The 22,244-nt window shown below is 37.3% G+C and overlaps 6 protein-coding genes across 7 annotated transcripts in view; 3 read left to right on the forward strand and 3 right to left on the reverse strand.

The window, feature by feature from the left end:
- The window catches only part of LOC100638632 (regulatory-associated protein of mTOR-like), a 10,478-nt gene extending 9,679 nt beyond the window's left edge, over positions 1-799 (forward strand). The window contains exons 28-29 of the mRNA XM_011412161.2: positions 456-585; positions 631-799. Of these exons, the coding sequence (XP_011410463.2) occupies positions 456-585; positions 631-696 (196 nt within the window). The 3' untranslated portion in view covers positions 697-799. The remainder of the gene's footprint in view (positions 1-455; positions 586-630) is intronic.
- A 188-nt stretch (positions 800-987) lies between these two features.
- Positions 988-4,060, reverse strand: LOC105316892 (arrestin domain-containing protein A-like). 2 transcript variants are annotated; one of them, XM_011412162.2, is made up of 12 exons: positions 3,957-4,060; positions 3,824-3,897; positions 3,656-3,778; positions 3,548-3,610; positions 3,333-3,430; positions 3,015-3,148; positions 2,497-2,593; positions 2,306-2,436; positions 2,188-2,254; positions 1,979-2,074; positions 1,442-1,529; positions 988-1,147 (listed from the first exon to the last, which is right to left on the reverse strand). In XM_011412162.2, the coding sequence occupies exons 1-12, from the start codon at positions 4,055-4,057 to the stop codon at positions 1,083-1,085; spliced, it is 1,137 nt and encodes a 378-aa protein (XP_011410464.2). In that variant the 5' UTR covers positions 4,058-4,060; the 3' UTR covers positions 988-1,082. The 2 variants fall into 2 exon arrangements, with proteins under 2 accessions (XP_011410464.2, XP_019849235.1); XM_019993676.1 differs by having other exon boundaries at positions 3,548-3,778.
- Positions 4,061-4,336: 276 nt separating this feature from the next.
- LOC100634387 (uncharacterized) lies at positions 4,337-7,207 on the reverse strand. Its single transcript, XM_003384462.3, has 10 exons — positions 7,031-7,207; positions 6,860-6,982; positions 6,443-6,646; positions 6,255-6,346; positions 5,620-5,766; positions 5,087-5,180; positions 5,000-5,042; positions 4,743-4,871; positions 4,646-4,671; positions 4,337-4,568 (listed from the first exon to the last, which is right to left on the reverse strand). Exons 1-10 carry the CDS (start codon positions 7,107-7,109, stop codon positions 4,504-4,506), a joined length of 1,002 nt encoding a protein of 333 aa, XP_003384510.1. The 5' UTR covers positions 7,110-7,207; the 3' UTR covers positions 4,337-4,503.
- Positions 7,208-7,302: 95 nt separating this feature from the next.
- Positions 7,303-11,825, forward strand: LOC100638760 (ankyrin repeat and zinc finger domain-containing protein 1-like). The gene is made up of 11 exons (XM_019993674.1): positions 7,303-7,644; positions 7,719-7,818; positions 7,912-8,093; positions 8,488-8,606; positions 8,713-8,866; positions 9,121-9,247; positions 10,088-10,736; positions 10,997-11,108; positions 11,163-11,261; positions 11,305-11,441; positions 11,605-11,825. Exons 1-11 carry the CDS (start codon positions 7,414-7,416, stop codon positions 11,738-11,740), a joined length of 2,046 nt encoding a protein of 681 aa, XP_019849233.1. The 5' UTR covers positions 7,303-7,413; the 3' UTR covers positions 11,741-11,825.
- Positions 11,826-11,936: 111 nt separating this feature from the next.
- On the forward strand, positions 11,937-18,344 carry LOC100638889 (putative E3 ubiquitin-protein ligase UNKL). Its single transcript, XM_019993673.1, has 13 exons — positions 11,937-12,234; positions 12,405-12,614; positions 12,803-13,080; positions 13,825-13,960; positions 14,016-14,133; positions 14,599-14,683; positions 14,881-14,936; positions 14,994-15,149; positions 15,207-15,284; positions 15,350-15,550; positions 16,354-16,677; positions 16,955-17,206; positions 17,463-18,344. The coding sequence occupies exons 1-13, from the start codon at positions 12,134-12,136 to the stop codon at positions 17,697-17,699; spliced, it is 2,232 nt and encodes a 743-aa protein (XP_019849232.1). The 5' UTR covers positions 11,937-12,133; the 3' UTR covers positions 17,700-18,344.
- Positions 18,345-18,530: 186 nt separating this feature from the next.
- Positions 18,531-21,927, reverse strand: LOC109580473 (thioredoxin domain-containing protein 11-like). Its single transcript, XM_019993679.1, has 6 exons — positions 21,527-21,927; positions 21,221-21,275; positions 21,031-21,173; positions 20,870-20,988; positions 19,090-19,170; positions 18,531-18,996 (listed from the first exon to the last, which is right to left on the reverse strand). Exons 1-6 carry the CDS (start codon positions 21,578-21,580, stop codon positions 18,624-18,626), a joined length of 825 nt encoding a protein of 274 aa, XP_019849238.1. The 5' UTR covers positions 21,581-21,927; the 3' UTR covers positions 18,531-18,623.
- Between the last annotated feature and the right edge of the window lie 317 nt (positions 21,928-22,244).

Raw genomic sequence — 22,244 nt, forward strand, 5'->3', positions numbered from 1 at the left:
CTTTTCCCTCTCTCTCCCTCCCTCTCTCTCTCTCTCCCTCTCTCCCTCTCTCTCTCCCTCTCTCTCTCCCTCTCTCTCTCCCTCTCTCTCTCCCTCTCTCTCTCCCTCTCTCTCTCTCCCTCTCTCTCTCTCCCTCTCTCTCTCTCTCCCTCTCTCTCTCTCTCCCTCTCTCTCTCTCTCCCTCTCTCTCTCTCTCCCTCTCTCTCTCTCTCCCTCTCTCTCTCTCTCCCTCTCTTTCTCTCTCCCTCTCTCTCTCTCTCCCTCTCTCTCTCTCTCCCTCTCTCTCTCTCTCCCTCTCTCTCTCTCTCCCTCTCTCTCTCTCTCCCTCTCTCCCTCTCTCTCTCTTTCTCTCCCACTCTCTCTCTCTCTCTCTCTCTCTCTTCCTATCTCTCTTCCTATCTCTCTCTCACTCACTCTCACCCTCTTTCCCTCCCGCTCCCTTTTTCCCCATGCAGTGCGTCCAATCAAGCCATCAAGCTGTATAATATTCAAAACAAAGAGTCGATCAACTCGATACGTTATCACGATGGCTTCATGGGACAGAAAATAGGACCAACCAAATCTATCACCTTTCATCCATATAAGGTAAGTGCCACGCCCATTTTTCACACCTGAGCACTTCCATTTTAGTTGTGGATGGCCGCTGGTGGATCTGACGGCTTGATATCGATATATTCAAGCGAGAGAAAGAAATGATAAATGAAACAATTAAAAAATATATAATAATTATTATTTTGTGCTGCATCAGCTGAAATGAAGTGTGCTCTTTTGTTATGTTAATATTTTAATCATGCAATCATATTATTTGTTATTATTATTGTTATTATTATTAATGTTATTAATAAAATGTTATTATTTATACTAAAAAAAGTAACAAACTATAATAGAAGACTTTCAATTCTAGCATGTACATGTATATGTATTTGCTGTTAGTTTTCTCGAGAGATTAACTGTCCTCTACTCTTTAAAAGGTAATGTAGTCTACTCTTTGCATTTGTGCCTTTCATTCAACCAAAAATTAATATTAATATTATTGATTATATAATTTAAAAATCATTAATTTTCTAATTACGAGGACACAATTAATTCAACTGTCTTGATAAAGTTCCTTGTCTTGGTGATAGAACATTAGCAAATGACGAAGAGCCTAAATCAATGAGATTACAAATAGATTGATGACATTAGTATTATTATTATTATTATTATAAACAAACAAAACAAAAAAGAAAGAGTGAAAAAATTAACCACTATTGTTATTATTATTATTATTTTTTTATTATTATTATTATAGTACAATACAATACAACACACAGACATACACAATAAAATACACTAAGGACAAAACAAGAAATAAGAGAAACAAAACATAAAGAGACAAAAGATAAAACAAAGGTAAAATAAAATGTTAAGTGAAATTATTATTATTATTATTATTAATTACTTAGTAGGTCCCTGGTGACGGTAAGTGGTGCTCTCACAGTTACTACGGTACAGTCGTCCAACCAATCTGGTTGCTCCCACATCACCCACTAAAAACAAAGACATGAGCCAAAATTAAATTCAAGCCAAAATTTAATGCTCAAATCTTGATTGACATGATAATGCATTTTACAGTCATTCTTAGGAAAAGAGTATGTTTGTTTACTATGATAACTTGTGTAGTAATCTTAATTGCTACACGGCCAAGAATTTTCATGCCTAATCCAGGACTGTTGCCCAAAGTTACTGGATCAGGTCTGATATCAGTGTTAGTACAGCCCTGATAGCCATCATTGCTGAATCATGAAAGTCAGTCCGGCCTGATCCAGTATAGATGCTTATCATGTCTATACTGTGGCTGACTCCATGATTGTATCAGGACTGATTGCCCAAAAGCCATGATCTATGTCTGATATCAGGACTGATTCAGACTGATCCAGTCCTGATCCACTTGCCAACTCGTGGCTATGTATGTGTTTTTATGAGGTGAGGTCCTTACTGATGAGTTGTGATGAGGTTTGATGATGACTTGCTGCACTTGATCAATGTCCAGCGAATACTGACAATGTAGCTTGATATCAATATGATATTTACACTAAGAGAGAATTAATATGATAATAATCAATTCTATTCTTGCTAATAATAATAATTTATTATTGATATGGCACCAATATTACTTTTAAGCCTGATTTTTTACATCTCACTTACTCTGACAATACTCCCTGAAGTGTTAGGAGGTAACTTATTCACTTCTTTTAGTTTGATTATCTCTGTCCTGTAGCAATAGATTAATTGTGTGAATGGAAACTGGAGGGTATTACCATACCATGATGTTTTTGTTCCACGTGGTATTGCTTCGTGATGCTGTGTGACCAGAGGAGTGAAGTTAACACGATCCGATAACTCTGATTCTCCTCTTTCACCATCTTTACCGAAAAATCTCAACACTCTATTGAACTAAGACAAAATGTAAGGTGTGATGATTTTAACTATACGTTTTTCTTTCTTCTTTCTTACTGTAAAAGTTACTGATGATACGTCAAGGCTGGACTGGTTGTCAACATCAACATTAATGCTAATATCTTCATCACTTAAATAAGCACTTTTATCTAACCTAAACAGGCAAAAAAAAAACATTTAGTACAGTGTGACGGTAAAACATTATAATAACAATTTTTCACAAGCTAATAATGCATTAATAGCACTGCATCGTCATAACTGAATAAAGTACACACACACACACACGTATAACTATAATGCAATGTTTTATTGTGTTTTTTATGTCCTCATATGTTAATGTAGCCCTTGGCCTTGGATTACATTGTATGGTGTGAATTGGGTGACCCTACTGAGTCTTGTTTACATTCAACTCTACTTCTTTTTGGAAAAATTTTTGTCTCTAGTTTCTAATTTTGTGAATGTATGTACATGTACAATAAAGAGAACAGAGCCATACAGAGTATAAGATAAGATTGTGTAATTATGGTACAATAACAATAGCCTTGTGAGATCTGGGTTGTTTATTTTTTACTGACTTTGTTGATAAGTGAACTGATCCTCTGTTTAAACAGACAAGGTACTGCACACGATCAGACGAATGGAGTTTAGATGGAGGGTAATGAGCGTTACGACAGTCTAGAGAATCATACACTATTAATGGGACCTCTGCCTAAGATATTTGAGAGAGAGAGAGAGGGAGAGAGAGAGGAAGAGAGAGAGAGAAAGAGAGAGAGAGAGAGAAAGAGAGAGAGAAAGAGAGAGAATGCGAGCTACATGTCAGGCATTACGTGAAAGTAAGTGAAAAGTGAGTGAAAGACATAATTTTATTAGTGTTTGTTTGGATTGTTGATTACGTATAATCTTTGTTTTGGTTGAGGGTTGGTGAAGTATGCCGCTATGCTGTATTTTATGCTACCATCCATGGAGTCAGCCTCCTTTATGTTGAAGACACCTACCAAATGAAAGGGTAAATATAATATCTCCCTCTACACCTTTTAAAGCTTGGGAAGTCAGTTTTAGTTTAAGCTACTTTCTCTCTTTTTTCCTCTCTCTCTCCCTTTCTATTTACCAGGCACACCATGCGGTAACTGATACTGAAACGAAAAAGAAAATGCGCCTCTAGGAAAACCACCTGTACAAAAGACAAGCATAAATGCTTGTTTGGTACACAAAATACTTGGATATTCCACCATTTTGAATTCCTCTCCCAAGAAAACCTTCTCCCACTGTCTCTTCCCAGTTTTCGTTTGATACTGATCCTGTCCCTCTAAAGCAATCGTGTAGTTGTACTGGTGGCTACCTGAAAAGAAGATATAGCTTCAGAAAAGCGGCAGTAAGGCCATACTTTTCTCATAGCCTCTGATTTGCAGTTTTAATGTTCTGGATTGTAATTGCCCCATTGCTTTGACGAACACCGTCCTAGGATCATAAAAACAAAGCAGTCATTGAATGTCATGCTCTCTCACTCTACCTCTTACCCAAATATAATGTCACCCCCTACATATTCTCCTTGGTTCAGTCTTATTTCTATCTGTGCGTCCTCCATTGGATAGTTTCTAGTTCTAATTCTTTGCAGCATGTGGGTGTGGCTAGTTAATTAACAACACATTTTGCTTTGACCCACAATAGCATGGTGAGGTTTGGTGACTATATAAGCTAAGTCACTTTAGCCAACAGTCAGTAGATAAATATGGTTCTTTGCCATCAATTTTTAGAAGGACTAAAAACAAAGGTCCTGCCTCTTAGTTTTAATCATTGAAATAAAAAAACAATACATGATGACATTAATCCTTCCATTAATCACATTGCCCTTGCCTATACAAACTGCTGGCAAGGCTGATAAAAAAAGAGAGCAAAATGCTATTAAATGAGAATCATATAGCTAATAGCTATCTCTTGATTGATTAAGAATAAAAATAAATGAAATAAAATTAAGTATGATTGTGTTTTATATATATGCACACACCCACACACACACACACACACACACATAGAGTTTTAATATAACAGAAGTGTTCTTCCTTCTTATATATTAGCAACGCGATCTAGAATTTTTTTCACTCCGGACATTTGTGGTCCATCTTGATTCACTATTGTATGTAAAAAAATAATATGATATATTGCAATAAATTTATTATAGTATGCCATACAGTAGTAGTATACTTACCGTAATCAGAGTTTGTGTAGCCCCACCTATGAAGAGAAAATATGGTATTTAATTTTAATTTCCGGCCCTTCTCTCTCTCTCTCTCTCTTTCTCTTACCAGTCCCAGCAGCCATTAGGATTAGATAGTATTGATTTGTGTATTTGAGGGAACACGACGATGATGTTATTGACTTCTGCTAGTCCGCTATAACCGGAGTGAAGTGCAAACGTAGTGTCAATGTATTCCCTACCAGGAAGATAACAGAGTAACGTTTGGACCACCTCCACTCATGAAAACCACACTTTACTACGCTATGTTTGTGTGTGTGGTGTGTGTGTGTGGTGTGTGTGTGTGTGTGTGTACGTATGATTTACCTTCCTTGCTTGCAGCCATGGAAGGCAATGTGTAGTCTACAAGCTAAGAAAGCGAGAGATATTTTCAATTAAAATTATTTTGCTTACCTGTTGCATTACTCTGACATCCAGTAGGGACATAGATGTATCCAATATTGTCCATTTGAGTGGAAAAGAACTCGGACTGCTCAAACTCTAGCAGCTACAAAACGATAAAAGACAAACACATAAAACTACAAACAAACTGATACAAAAAGATAGAGTAGAGAGTTGAAACACAATACCCTATCCATGATATAATGTACACATACACCACATTAATCAAGTAATATATACAGTCAAACCTGTCTATTCCGGACACCTTGGGACCCAATAAAACTGTCCTTATTAAAGAGGTGTCCTTATTTCAGAGGTTCATTAATACACATTTATATTGCATTGGGGCTGATACTACCTGTCCTCATTATAGAGGTGTCCTTATTTTAAACTGTCCACAATAGCAGGTTTGACTGTACACACATAGACCTTATATAGATAATATAGTAAGCAAATACATACATTCATTCTCACATACATTATACACAAACACTTATTTCATATCATTCATATATTCATACATGGTCTACAAGGTACTAACTTACATTCTTTTCAATGGCACTGGATTTATTAGCAGGGAGGATCCCACTCCCATATATCTGCTTGAATATGTTGTAAGCCGTGGGATAGCGGCAATTATTGATGAAAGGAGACCCCAGATAAGAGCAGAGATTACCATAATCGTCAGTAACCTAATATAACATAGTATAGTATGAACCCAGTCAGCCGTTTAATTACATTTACTCACTAAGTGCTAGTCAGAGATATCAAGTTACCATACCAGTTGCATGCAGTTACCACTTTACAATTACACATAAACAAACTACTCTCTCATATCTTTACTATAAAATATATACACGGACTCTTATCTCATTTAAATGTTATTCATAAAGTGACAAGGACATAATGTGAAATTCGACCTTTTATCTATGAAGACTATAGTCTGCTGTAGTTTTGGTATCAAGAACTGATGTTTGGCTTACTGATCCTTCATGAAACAATACATGCCAGTATTATTAGTTGATAATAGTAATAATATACTGTTGAGACTAGAGTCTATTATTAGTTGTATCATATTGTGCAATATACAATGTACATGTACATGTAGTATCAAGAGTGGTTGGTAGTATATACTATAATTTGTATTGTGTATGGGCTAGTGTTTGCTTTATTTTCTTACAAATGCATGCTCTGATGGTGTAGTGAACATCGTTACAATGTTATTCTTATTCAAAAGATAACCGTAAAACCTTTCCAGTGACTTCATTACAACTACAAAAGAAAGTGAGAAAGTATTATTATTATTATTATTACTAGGCATGCTAATATTATGTGATTCATGATGCATATAAATGCTATAGCCTCTACCTGGTCGAACTACAGTGTCCTTTGTACCAGAATACAAATATATCAAATCATTTGAGAGATTTGTTGGATCATCTATTTTTCCATTTTTAGCATCTTCATGGACTTTATCAACGTATTTAGCAACATCCATTAGGCTAGGCAGGAGTCTATTCATGCAAGAAGTCAATGCTGTATTAAGCTGTCCTTCGGCACAATAATACGGTCCTACAGAGACACAAAGTGGAAATCATTTAAATTCATTGCTTATAAGAATATTTTCCATGACTATTATTTATTTCGCACTACTGCTTCTTGTTTCCAAAACCACTGCCAACAAAATACTAACCATGTCCCAGAGCAAGAAGGGACACAGTATATATACACAAGGGTATTAGACTAATAGAATTGTATCTGCCATTGTTATTAGTATTTCTCTACCTCCAGCAACGACTCCAGCTCCCATAAGGGTCTTTGAATAAGCAATGTGAAACTGAACCGCAAAGTAACCGCCTGATGATATACCAGAGACGGATATTTTGCTTTTATCTACATTATAACTACCTAAAAGAGTACAGTATTAAAAACATAAATCGAGAGCAGGCCACTTACCCAGTCGAGCTGCTGCATAAGCTCCATTGAGCAGTGCAAAGACTAGAACAAGTATTATAGTATTACTGACGGCAGCCATGTTCTACAGATCTTTAAGGGGCAGCCAGACTGAGACAGTTAGTCTGGAAGTACGTGTTAAATTTCTCTAATTGTTACAAGTATTTTTTGTTCAGGAATCAGGACAGCCTTGCAACCCTGTAAATACAGCTGGCACTTCCTCCATAAGGGGCGGAGCTGACCTTGCAGGTAACCACGCCCTTTCATAATGTGGGTGGGGCTGAGATGATATTAGCAATGAGTGGTGCAACAATGTCCTCGACAATGTCCTCATAAAAGAAGCTCAAAAGCTCTTCTTTTATACAAGATATAGAATAAGAAGAGGAATGGAGCAATTAAAAGGAACAAGAAAGAGACTATCTCTCTTTTCTAAAGAAGCCAAGACTATTTTAACTGAAGCTGCAAGCAGTTACTCTCTCCTTACTAGTGACCAATCTCCTGACCAGCTGGGGGATCTGTCTGTCAAAGAAATAGAGAAAGAAGAGGTGGAAGAAGAGGCTACTAATTCAGTTCAATGTAGCTCCTGTCACGTGACTTTCTCTGACAGGGAAGAACAGGTAAATGAATGCTAATCTTTTTAAATTAAAATTACTCCTTTATTTTACTTATTAATTTAATCTATTAATTGTAGGTATTGCATTACCAGTTGGATTGGCATAGACACAATTTAAAGAGGAAATTAAAGGGGCTGGCCCCTCCACTCTCACAGGATGACTTTGAACACCTTTCCGGTAATGAACAATTATTTATTATAAATTAATTTTATGAATAATTCGATATGTGAACTGTCAATTAATATGAGCACATATCTCCTCTACCTTCAGGTGACTTGTCTAGTATATCAGGGTCTGATGACACAAGCAGCGAGTCTGAAGAACAAGAAGGAGACACTCCCATTGCTACAGTAGCAACATCGGGCTCACCTTTACTGACTTTTACTGTCACTGGAAGAGAGGATTTAAAGGAGACTTGTGCTATATACAAGACGATACTGATTAATAAAAAGGTGCCGTATGATGAAACTGAATGGAAGCTCTCTGTATGCATGTTTTGTACATGCTTGTATTCAAATTTTTAACGAGGGAAATTTAAAGTAGCTTGATGCCAGCTATCCGATACTTGGTACCAATTGTTTCGTACGTGCGTATGAGATTGGAATGTTCTACATGTACTTTAATGATTATGTTGCTGGCATATCAGATGACATACACATCACAGGCTGGTATTACCCTCTAACATTACTGCCTAGTCAATCCTGTTATTAGATTCCAGCTATAGCATACCATATCATAATTGCTTTACCTGAACGTGATCACTCCAATTAGAATAATTGGTTTTCTCATCATAAATTACATGTATTATTTATTATGTTATTAACTTGATTATTATTTTTTTGGTAGGATGAGACTGTTAGTTCTAGTGAAGTAATGGAGAATTTGGTCAGGCTGGCCACTGAGCCACAAATATGGATCGTACTAATGAAATCTGGAGGGCATTTCGCAGGTGCCATCTTTAAAAAGTACAAACAAAAAAGGGAAAACAATAAATAGCAATTTTCCTCCTTTTAAACCCTCCTCCTTGTTTCTCATTCCTCAATCTTCAATCTCTTCTTCTCTTCTTTGCAGTTCGGTGGTCTTAGAACACAAGACGTTTCATCGTTACACGGTGAGAGCAAAAAGAGGAACTGTACAATCATCAAGGGACTCTCATCAAGGAGGACACAAACCTCGCTCGGCTGGTGCTTCACTAAGGCGATACAACGAGGCCGCTCTAGAACAAGTTAGTATTACAATAATGTTTTGATCAAAACGTTTACAGTATAAGCTGATTGATGTAATAAAAGTGGCATTTTTTAGATAGCCATACTTCAAAGCATTGGAGTATTGATAGAATTAGTGCTTTGAAAATCAACTTTTGGAAAAGCATGAACCAACAAGTTGGCATGTTTTAGTATATTATTTTGTCTCCTACTTGAATAGTACATGTAATGAAAGGCTCCTGCTGTAGGTGCTAATGTTATCTTGTTACACTAGGAGATCGAGTCCCTTCTGCTTAGTTGGAAAGAGCACTTCAAGATGGCATCTGCCATATTCACAAGAGCTCCTAGACATATTAAAAATCCTTTTAGTAGCACTAGCAAGAACTCACCTATACTTCCTGGTAAGAATATACACTCCATGGTAGCATCAACTGACAATGACATGAATTAATGCTTTAGAATTTTTGTCTGGTCTGTAGATTATAGTACAGGGTATTTGTCAGAAATTGTCCATTTTCACAATATTTTCAGATTTATATGCATGTACAGATTTATATACAGTTCCTTAAAAATTTAGCTGATTCCAATCAAAATTGCTTTTTTTATAACGCTCAAAATTTGATCAAAGGCTAAATTGCTAGGAGAGAATTCTCCATTTTCTCATTTTTTCTGATGCATATACATGTACTTATGCTAAGTTTGATTTTAATTAAAATTAGATTTTTTATAAATTTTTAAAGTCGCTCTGAAATCGGTCCAAAAGTACCTGTACTATATATAGTACAGTGACTTTGGCCAAATTTCATCAAAAATAAAAGGGGAAAATTCTCCGTTTTAACGAATCTTTTATATTGCGTAAAAAGTTTGAGCTGATTTTAATTAAAATTAAATTGTGTAGAAATTTTCAAAGTTGCTTTAAATGTAATAAGTTTATCATTGTAACTATATAATATTATGCATACATTTAGGCCCCGTTTACACTAATCCATTTTAACATGTAAACAGAGACTTTTTGATTCTGATACAGCTTCTGTTTACACTAATACATGAAAATGCATCACCTATCCTAAGCAAAATGTAAACGGATACCAAAGTGGATACTTCTATAAACGAATGATAAATCTTATGAAAATGCAGCTGCTGGATTAGTGTAAACACTTGAAACGAATAATAGCAAAAACAACCCGGATTCAGTGAAGTGGTTAGTGTAAACGGGGTCTTAGCTTAATTTTTTTGTGTAGGAGATCAGCGTGTTAAGTCAATACCTTTTGCTACAAGACGTCCCACATTACATCAAGTTAAACTGGTCCACCAAACACTCTCTACACTTTATTGTGGGCTCTCACCACCTCCCATTACTACTAGTACCAAGAACACTGGTACCAAGAATACTGGTACTAAGATTACTGGTACCAAGAATGCTTGCGTCAAGGAGACTCATGTTGCACATAGTAAATGTGTTGCTGAATCATCAGGAATCACATGTACTAATGAAGTTGTGACTAATGAAGAGGTCATTGGTGATGGAGAAGATGAGGAAATAGATCAAAACGAGGACTTATTGTTAAAGACAAAGAAAAGAAGAAGAAGAAAGAAAGTGGAGAAGAAAGTTGAACTGGTAGACCCTCTAGTGGAAAGATTGCATACTCTTTGTCATGGCAATGATATGGAATCACTAGTGACAATGCTAAGAGATAACAATGTACATTCATTAACTGATGTATCATCCACCAGTGAGACTCATTCCCCTGATACTCAATCAACTAGTGATCCTCTGCTTGATATCAATGCTACCATATCAGATTCTACCTGCCTTCATGTTGCTTCATCACTTGGCCTAATTGATATACTGACAGTACTCATGGAGCATGGGGCAGACCCTACCATTAAGTATGTTAATTGCTCTCCATCTCTGGATCTTTTACATTAAGGTCCCTATACACCAGGCAATGCTATTGCAGGCAATCTGTGGTTACTTTGATCTTCAGGCAACCTTGTTGCCTAGAATAGAAACATGTTCTATTCTAGGCAACACATTGCTTACAACATCAAAGTAACCACAGATTGCCTGCAATAGAATTGCCTGGTGTATAGCGGCCTTTATGCATTACTAAAATTTATTAACTAAAACTTACTTATTTTAAATTTAGAGACGGAAATGGTAAAACCCCGTATGAGATTGCAATGGATAGACAGACTAGAGATGCTTTTAGACGTTTTATGAACCAGTGGCCTCAGGCTCATGATTACAACAGTGCTCAGGTTTGTTGTGTAGATTATTATAATTATTTTTTAAATAATAATAATTAATATTAGATTCCCTGTCCACTGACAGGAGAGATGGAAGCTGTTAGGAGAGGGAAAAAAGCAGAAAAGAGACGACAACAGAAAAAAGCTCAGAAAGATAAGAAAAAGGTAAATGATGAGATCATATTTAGCTTTGGTTTTACTTTTCTAGGCTGAGTCACTTAGTAAAGAGATGAAGGCAACAGAAGAGTCACAGGCTAATGCAGCTGTTAATCTGAGTGAGAGGGAAAAGAGAGCATTAGCAGCTGAGAAAAGGATGGCAGCACTAGCAGACATCGACCTAACAAAGTAAAATAAAAAAACATATATAATTACTATTTAACTTAACTGCTATAAAAACATAAACATAATAGCCTTTATCTATTTTTATGCTATTATATTTATTTCCATTTGTTTTGTGCACTTGTACTTTTATCATGTTAAATAATAAACAATTATTTGTATGTTACAGGTATGGGAAGTGTGATTGGTGTAGCTCTACTTTATGTGGAGTTGTTCCTTTTGAAAGGCTCCAGCACAAGTATTGCTCTATTGACTGTGTTAGGGAGCATAGGACATTTTTATCAGAGCAGAAATTGGAAAAGTGAAAAACTAATCATGTTTTTAATTTTTTTGTTTTGTGTAAATTTAAAATCATTCATTGGTTTTGTTTATAATCGTATGAATAATGAAGATGATGTAATCTGCTGATGTGCAGTGTGCGTTAATGATATTCATTGTGCTGAGTCTGGTTAAATTTCCATACCTCTGTTCCCATACTCCGGAACGGGAATAAGAAATACAAGAACGTGCCTTTAGTACACACAGTCATCAGAAGAGAGGAGACAGGGAGACACTAAAGACTGATGTCTAAAGGATAACTAGACGAGTAGCCATTACATAAGTCTTCTCCTTCTCTTCGTCTTTCTCTTGGCTTGTTCTGTGATCCTTCTCTGTCAGTCACTCTGGGAGGGAAGGAGAGCTAGGGACGCTATACATAAATGGCTGGTAGCAACATCACTCCTCCCAGCCAACCCATAGAGACGAGGGCTGGCAGTGCTAGTGGACTCAACACTCAGTCAGAGAAACCATTCCATTACACGTTAGGGAGAGACCCATAAACAGCTCTCTGTCTCTCTTCTACCTTTCCTCTCATCCTTCCCTTGTATTTCCTTTTGTCTATCTACATTCTTAAATCTTAGTACACACACACTTATAGACCTTTATCTTCCTTTTCTCTTCCCCCCTCTCTCTCTTTCTCTCTTTTAACAGTTATTTGAAGGAGTTTCGTGTCGAACAGTGCAAACTCTTCCTCCAGCACAAGTGTACGCAGCACAGACCCTATACTTGTTTTTATTGGCACTTTATGAATCAGAGGAGGCGGAGACCAGTCAGGAGGAGGGAGGGTACCTTTAATTACAGTCCGGATACATATTGTTCCACATACGATGAGAACACTGGGCTATGTCCCAATGGAGATGAGTAAGATATACAGAACATGAACATGAACATGCATCATGTGTATTATGTAAGATTACACTATGTCATATTACATGTATAATGGACTAGCATGGTGTGTATCTGTCTCTTAGTGTGTGTGTGTGTGTGTGTTGTATGACATTCCAGTATTGTATTACTACTTATTATCTTCTCTTAATCCTAATCTCCAGGTGTCCATACTTGCATCGCAATGCCGGTGACACTGAGAGGAGATACCACTTGCGTTACTACAAGACGAGTACTTGTGTGTACGAGACTGACTCAAGAGGTTTCTGTGTGAAGAATGGCCCCCACTGTGCCTTTGCTCATGGCCCACACGACCTCCGCTCCCCTATCTATGACATACGGGAGCTGACAGGAGAGGGGGAAGAGGATCGGCTAGTTTCCCCTCTGGTCGGCAGCCTAGAGAGAGAGAAAGGTGTCCTTGTTGATGATCCAAGATGGCATGGTGAGCCACGCCCGGGCCCAACCCTTGCAGCTGTATTTTTCCCACTTGAAAAGCCTGTTATGATAACATTGTTATGAGGACTGAGTGATAGATGCATGTAAATGTACTGTAGATGGACTGAAATTTGATTTGGTTTCAGTTTTGGTGTATGTATGTACATGTAACTCTATAAGTAGCACATGAAACATGTAATGTAATCAAAGAGATATGTACATGTATACCGAATCATGTTATATTTAATTTCAACATCACACACACACACACACACACACACAATGCTTTATTATAATAACAGATGCAGCCACACTGCTACTGTGTGTGAAGCACTAGCAGTCTGTATTCAATCAAGAGTAGATTCAATCTGCTGTATGTGTATAGAGCAATGGGAATATATGTACATGTACATGCATTATAATGTGTATATGTGTGTGTGTGTGTGTGTGTGTGTGTACTTGGTTTGAGGGAAATAATTACAAGACAAAAACAACATAATCTATTATTGACATATTTCAATTACGCTTGAGTGGCCCCCTCTTTTCTCTCTCTCTCTCTCTCTCTCTCTCTCTCTCTCTCTCTCTCTCTCTCTCTCTCACTCTCTCTCTCTCTCTCTCTCACTCTCTCTCTCTCTCTCTCTCTCTCTCACTCTCTCTCTCTCTCTCTCTCTCTCTCTCTCTCACTCACTCTCTCTCTCTCTTTTTTTTGTTTTCTCTTTCTTACTGTATATTCTCTCTCTATTCTATGTAGATTCTAGTTTTGTCCTAACTTATTACAAAACAGATCCCTGCAAACGCCCACCCAGACTCTGTCGCCAAGGCTACGCCTGTCCATTCTATCATAACAACAAAGATAGAAGAAGAACACCAAAAACTTTTAAATATAGGTAAGAGAGAGAGAGAGGAGAGAGAGAGAGATGTAATCATGATTGGTTTTTCCAGGTCCACCCCATGTCCTGATGTTAAGATTAACGATGAATGGGGCGATCCTGTTAACTGTGATCAGAAAGACCAATGCTGCTATTGTCACACTAGGACCGAGCAGCAATTCCATCCAGAGGTAATAAATAATAAATAAAACACTGGGGCATGCTAATTTAGTACTAGTTGTACACATTCTAATGATGAAGCAGAATTTCTCATTGCCTGGCATGCACCATGTTACTACCTACTACTGTACATGTACATGTATGCAGATTGAACTTATAATAATAATATTATTATTATTAGTACATTTTTTGCTGTGTAGTGTAGTCTTACTATGTTTTTTGTTAATTTTGAGCTCGGTGTGTATTATTACATGAGGTTTGTGTTTGTGTATTCTTGGCAGTTTGTGTACATGAGTGTATTATACATGTATACATGTGCATGTATACATGTACATGTACATGTATATGTGCATGTATGCTTCTTGTGTATGTAGCCTTTGCCAATTTCTGTTTGTCACCAAGTTATTTGATGTTGCTTTATATGCTTCCTTCCTTCTCTCACCTTCTCCCCTCCCTCTCTTTCTTTATCTCTCCAGATATACAAGTCCACTAGGTGTAATGATGTTCAGTCGACTGGTTATTGTCCCAGAGGACCTTATTGTGCCTTCGCTCATGATGACAGTAAGAGAGAGGGAGGGGGAGAGAAAGAGAGAGGGGGGAGGGGGAAGAGAAAGAGGGATGGAGAGAGAGGGGGAAGAGAAAGAGAGAGAGGGGGAGGAAACGGGATGTACATGTACATGTGTGTATACATGTACATGTACATGTACAATGTAATTGTACATACAAAAACTCAATTTTTTATATTTCCTAATCAACAGAGGAATTATCTGCTCCTCGAGAACTAACTGAAGAACCAATGACACCTGAAACTGCTGTGAGCTCTCTAGATTTATTTTCCTTCGTCCTTTTAAAAATTTTTCGTTTCTTATAGTCATCAATATCACTCGATGATAATACATCAGGTGTTACTGGTGGTGGGTCACGCCCATCTTCTGCCATCACGCCCTCTCATATTGATGCCCCCTCGTTCCAACGAGCCCCCGGGGCCGAAGTGAGGAGTAGAAGTATAGGAGAAGAGGATAGTCAGGTGGGTGTGGTTTTATGATTGATGGTAGTACATAAATAAACGTTTGATATGGTTTAGGCTTATTTGAAAAAACAGCTCCAGGCGATTGATAGCGACCAGAGCTTGGATGAATCAGAAAAGCAAAGAAGAAAACAAGTTAGCTTAATCTACTCTCGTCATTGATGTCTCCATTATGTGCACAATGTATCACTTTCTTTTAGAGCTTGTTACGTTTGTCATTCGTTGGTCCCAGTGGTGTTAGAATGAGTCCTGATACTGGGTCTGGGTTCCAGGTTGGGAGTCTTCCCAGTAGCATCAGTGAGTCTGTTGATGTCGCCATTGGACAGAGTGTGGAGGACCTTTCTCTCGATGAGACCGACCCTTTGATGGACCACCAGTCCTTATTGATGCAAGGAGAAGAGGTGAGAGGGAGGGAGGGGAGGGGGGGAGGGAGGGAAGGAGAAGGAGGGGAGGGAGGGAGAGGGAGAAGAGGGAAAAGAGGTCAGAGGGAGAAGAGGTCAGAGGGAGGGAGGAGAGGGAAAAGAGGTCAGAGGGAGGGAGAAGGAGAGGGAGGGAGAGAGAGGGAGGGACAGGGAGGGAGAGAGAGGGAGGGGGAGGGACAGGGAGAAGAGGTGAGAAGGAGGGAGGGAGAAGGTGGAAAAGATGAACGGAAGCACAATGATTTGTAGTATGTAGAGTATTTATGGTGGAAGCTTCGGAGAAGGAAAGAAAGGCAGAGAGAGATAGAGTCACTCACATGACTTGAATACAAAGCATTGCTCCACCATTACATCATACACTATACATGTACACTGTTCGGTTTACATGTACTTGTATTGATTCTCTCTTATTTACGCATTCCTTACTTATTATGAGTGCTATGATTAATGAAGTCAGCCCTGTACTGTAGAGTATGGAATGATAACAGGTTTATTATTATGACTGTCACTTGTATTTGTTCTCCCTCCTTTGTGCATCATTTTATAATAATGCATGTCTTTCTCTTTTTGTCTTCTCTCCTCCTGTTAAATAAGTTAATTATTAAACCTACATGTATTATTATTATTATTATTATTATTATTATTATTAGCATTAGTATTATAAAAGAAGGACAAAAAGTACAACACAACACACACACACACAATAAAACACAATATATTATTATTATTATTATTATTACATGTATAATTATTATCATAAAATCCTTCATTCCTATACTGTATAGATCCTGCCCCATGTGTCACATAGTTCTGGTTCTGGTCCCATTATCAGTCAGTCCCCAGTGGCACAGGGTTTCCTTCAGTCCCTCCAGTCGCCGTTCGTAGGGTTCTCCTCTCCCCTCGGCTCCTCCTTCTCTCCCTTTCCTGCCCCTCATCATATACAGCCACTTCAAACTAACCTTGGATTGGCCACGCCTACTTCTCCCCTTACGTCCGCGGCAGCCGCAATGTCTCCTAGTTCCAATCGAGGGCTCACGATGGCTCAGATCGTCCAATCAAATGCTTCGGGGAGGGCACCTGGTTCTCCATCTCGCTTATCTGCTCCAGCGGTAAGCTCATTAAATGAGTGGGCGTAAGACCAGTGTACATGTGTTAAGCATTAGTTGTCTTATTACTGGTACTGGTAATTACATGTACATCTATCATGATAGCAATTTTATCACTATATTGACCAGGCCAATTTTTATTTAAACTTATACATGTGTTTAACCTACATGTACATGTACATGTACTTGTACAATGTACATGTACTTCATATTTAATCTACATGTACATGTATCATTTGCACATTGTGCATGTACGTGTACATATGTACACATATTTTAGGGTGTTGGTGAGAATAGGCAGCAAGAAGTCACTGATGACTTGAAGCAGCAGACTAAGAGCAGTCTCTCTGGTCTCCATGAGCCGTGGAAGCAGACGAAGCAACAGACTCCATGGAAGGTTGAGGGTGAAGGTCTGGGGGGCAGTCAGACTGTTAGTTTGTTAAGAGAAGACATCAACCTACATCAACTGACACTGATTCAACTCTTCAAGGTCCAGCATCAAATTAAACATGATTTGGATTGTGTCAGCTCAGTAAGTGTTACTATTAGTATGTACATGTATGTATATGTACATGTACATACATGTACAAGTACATGTTATGTTTTGTATGATATCAATTTTTCTAAGTTAAATTTTTAAAGCACATGTAAGCAATTTCATTCAAAAACGATTCAAAAATATCATTTTTATACCTTTCACTTTCTGTTTTCTTTCCCTCCCCCCTCTCTCTCTCTCCCTCTCCCTCCCCCTCTCTCTCCCTCTTCCTCCCCCATCTCTTTCTTTCAAGGCTATCAGGTCAAGGATGTCCGTTCCCTGTACTTCGTGCCATGAGTTCTCTCGCTCTGTTTTATTCCAGCCTTGTCAGCATTTTGTCCTCTGTCAGAGGTGCAGTGACCGACTCCAGGACCCGATCCAATGCCCTCACTGTCATGGTAGAATTAGCTCAAGAACAACATTATTATTATCAGAAGAGGAGAGAGAGAAATTACATGTATCTCACCATTTGTCTTCTTCGTATCGTTAGCAATTTATTATTATTATTAATTATTATTATATTCATTTATTCTTATATCTTATGCTTAGTAATATATATATATATTATTATATTAGTTTTGTGATTTTGTGGGTGTTGGAGGCTCCGCCCACTCTATATTATTATTATTTGGTATTTTAGGTGGTTTAGTATTCTTCAAATTGTCAAATTGTATCATATTATTATTATTATCATTATTATTATTATTGCAGAGAGAGGCACAAATTATCCATCTCTCCCTTTCTCTCTATCTCTCCTAATTTCAGTTCATTTCATGTGTTTAATGCTACTACTTAAAACGTAGCTAGTTCATTTTAATTATTATTATTATTATTATTTTACTCTCACTCTACAGCATAGATGTTTATTGATAGTTATTCTCATAGCCAATTATCTCTCATTTATTATTATTATTATTATTGCTATTAATTATTCTTCTTATTATTATTATCCATTCCCCTTTCTCTCTTGTATTATTCCTATCATTGAATATAATAAATTATTATATTTATCAAGTGAAGGCATTTATTTTTTGTCGTTATTGTTATTATGGAACTCTTTTTATTTTCAATATTATTATTATTTTTAGAACATTAATTTTTCTGAATTTGAAGAAAATAATGAGACAAAAAGTTACATTACTGGTGACATCAATAAACATTAATGGGTTATTTTATTGTAAAATAACATGGCCATGCTCAGAATTCAAAGTTCCAGTCACAATCAACTTAAACTTTCTATGCCGCATAAGAAGACAGAAATACAGGTACATATACATGCATGTAGAGGGTAGTTTCGGAGCCAATTTTTAGAAAAACCCAATAGTTCTGTGACATATTTCGGATATTAAATAATTATTATTAATATTGGATTACAAAATCAGTGAAATAAACGTAACATAAAAACAATCATTTGCTATTTCTCTCGGTCTCCTTTTTCTGATAATAATTGTCCCACGAAACCATCCACCTGGCCAAGGAGTGAGAACGCATCAAGGTCACCCTCTCTCTTCTCTCTCTCTCCTCCTCCAACTTGTTTGCATTCCTCAATCTTTGATCTCAGTTCTTGTATTTGCCTGTTCAATTTTTGATTAGTTTCTTCAAGCCCGGCCTTCTCCTGCTCAGCCTTTTCCCATAGTGACCAGCCCACCGAGTCCCATTCTTCTCTAGCATTGAGACTTTCGAGCTCCTCCTCTTCTTTCCTGACTCCGTCCACTTCAGATAAAAATACAAGCAAGTTTTCGGAGTTGATTACATGATCTGATGGATACCAAATAGGCAAATGTTTCCTGTAACAACAACAACAATAATAATAATAATAATAATAATAACAATAATAATAATAATAATAATAATTGTAAAATTAATGAATACATTTTTACCTTCCTTTTTGATACAGTGCAATCGAAGGGTAGAATGATGGAGAGTGACACCTAGGTAGGTCGTTATATTGATTGTTAATCCTAAAATTAATGAAATAAATAATCTACAATGTGTGAAGCAGTGTTGTTGTACCACAAAGCAGCTAATTGAGCTAAACAGCTTCATGAGTTGACAAGCAATGGTACAGTTGTTGTACATGGCTTTTTGGGCAAATTTTAAAATTCAATATTGATTGGAATTTGCTTAAATTTTCCACACATTACAAAAGTACATGCACATGCATCGGAAAATGTAATCAAAATGCAGTATTCCCCTACTTTTAGTTTCGATAAAATTTGGCCAAAGACCATGTACATATCACATGTATATTGGGGAGGTGATGGGAACCACTTTCAGAAAAACAACTCAAACTTTGTAGATAGCATAAAGACATCAATATATATCAATAAACAATAAAATTAGGGGTGATTTCGGAGCTATTTTTTGAAAAATACCATGGGCTATAGCCTTGGGTATTTTTCAAAAATTGGCTCGTTTTTAAAAATGCTCATAACTCGAAAAATATTTGTCAGAATCAGCTCAAACTTTCTACATAGCATAAGGACATCAATATGTATCAGAAAATGTAATAAAAATTTGGGGTGATTTCAAAGCCATTTTTTGGAAAAAAACCATGGGCTATATATAGCCTTGGGTATTTTTCAGGATTTTGGCAGTTTTCTTAAAATGGCTGTAATTTGAAAAATTGAAGCCGGAATCATCTCAAACTTGCTACATAACATAAGGACATCAATATGTATCAGAAAATGTAATAAAAATTTGGGGTGATTTCAGAGCCATTTTTTGGAAAAAACCATAGGCTATAGCCTTGGGTATTTTTCAAAAATTGGCTCGTTTTTTAAAATGCTCATAACTCAAAAATATTTGTCAGAATCAGCTCAAACTTTCTACATAACACAAGGACATCAATATGTATCAGAAAATGTAATAAAAATTTGGGGTGATTTCGGAGCCATTTTTTGGAAAAGACCATGGGCTATAGCCTTGGGTATCTTTGAGGATTTTGGCGTTTTCTTAAAATGGCTGTAACTTGAAAAATTGAAGTCGGAATTAGCTCAAACTTGCTACATAACATAATGACATCAGAAAATGTGATATAAATTAGAGGCAATTTCAGAGCCAATTCTTAGCAAAATACCCTGTACTATAGTACAGGGTATTTCACTAACAAGAATGCCAAAAATCCTGTGGGAAAACCTAATTGTACGTACTACTGCAGTCATAGATATTATGGGCAACAATCGAGTACAAACACAATATGAAAAAATTAAATTTAAAAGGTGTAAAGACAAAGTGACAACAGATCATGACTAAAAGAGGATAAGTGTCAATTGTTTGATAAATGCCTGCAAGATTAACAGAAAATTATTATCACATGCGAGTGGCTATGTAATCACATTTCCTCACCAAATGCGGTACAGTATTTTACACTCAGAATCAGATTAGCTGTGAATGAGGCTAAGGCCACTATTATAGATGTACAGTACATGAATAGTTCTGCCTATGATGGTCAGGACAATGATCTCAACAAATGAACCAACCAGTTCATCACTTAGACCAACCATCCAATTAATACTAATAGCCATACATAAAGCATGATATTGTAGTCTACTAGTATGGTATACATGAATTTAAAAGGAACAATATTAGTCTTCAACCGCCTCTAATTTTTTCCCAGGCAGAACCATGCAGTATGTAGTATGCCTATAAGTTCCTTGCCTTGTTAGTTTGACTAAAGTAATGTTCCTCGTCTTCAAGTGTGTCCCTAATGATGACAATTGAGGCCAAACATAAGTACAGGCAGCACACCATCCAGTGTAATGGAACACTAATATCACCTGAATAAAAGAAATTGGAGAGGATAGACAATCCATATATACCTGTTCTTCCTCATGCAACACGTCCGAAATAAAACTATCAGAATTCAGTTCCTGGACAAACTCGTTTGACTGGTTATCCTGACCATGCCTACTCCGATATATCAGGTGCGCTTGGCCTTTGACAGTTGATTCAACGATACTTACTGGAAACAGGAACAATACAACAGAGACACACATCAACATCAATTACCATAATCATCCACTGTTGTCTCTTCGCTGATGTTAAAACTAAAAGTTAGCTGGCTCTAAACAATAATCCACATTAACCAACCCACATTAACCATATCATATAGCGCAAAATTTTCGAGGGCAGTAAATCCCACAAATTCTGTTTTACAAATTTAATTTTTGCAAATTTATGCCATCTGCCACCCTGTACTGTAATAATTCGATTTTCGTGGAAGTAATTTTCGCAAATCTTCAAAAAATAACAAAATCCGCAAAATTTACAGCCCTTTGAAATTTTTGCCCTATACGATATGTACTATATAGGTACCTTAAAATCAATAATAATTAGTGTGGGCGTGTTAGGTCCATGATCCACACCCATGCTCTCAGCAATACTCCAGTAGTAGGATGACTCAACAGTGAAGTATTGGAGACAAGGAAAGTGATAAGGAGGAGGGTGACCTCCATAAACCACACCCACTTCCTCTTCGTCCTGACAGTAAGAAGTGCTACGTGAAAAGCCTGAAATAAAATGGCGGTTGGGCAGGAAAGGGTTAAAAATAGGACAGAGCCCTCGGTCACTCTGAGAACAGAGGGGGAGCGAAACCAACTGATCAGAGAGAGATGGAGGGAGACAGTGCCAAGAAGAGAGGTGAGATAAAGTCCTTTTAGGTGAACATTGTAACGAAATAAAATGAGCAGCAAGATTATACTATACAGAGGAAAGACAAGAGGAGGGGTAGTAGGAGAGAGAGAGAGGGAGGGAGGGAGGGAGGGAGGGAGGGAGGGAGGGAGAGAGAGGGGGAGAGAGAGAGGGAGAGAGAGGGGGAGAGAGAGAGGGAGAGAGAGGGGGAGAGAGAGAGAGAGAGAGAGAGAGAGAGAGAGAGAGAGAGAGAGAGAGAGAGAGAGAGAGAGAGAGAGAGAGAGAGAGAGAGAGAGAGAGAGAGAGAGAGAGAGAGAGAGAGAGAGAGAGAGAGAGAGAGAGATAAAAAGATACATGTACATGCATTAACTTTATGCATGTACATGTATATGTATTATACTAA

The sequence above is a fragment of the Amphimedon queenslandica genome, unplaced genomic scaffold, assembly GCF_000090795.2.
Source record: "Amphimedon queenslandica unplaced genomic scaffold, v1.1 AMPQUscaffold_13490, whole genome shotgun sequence".
Classification (NCBI taxonomy): domain Eukaryota; kingdom Metazoa; phylum Porifera; class Demospongiae; order Haplosclerida; family Niphatidae; genus Amphimedon; species Amphimedon queenslandica.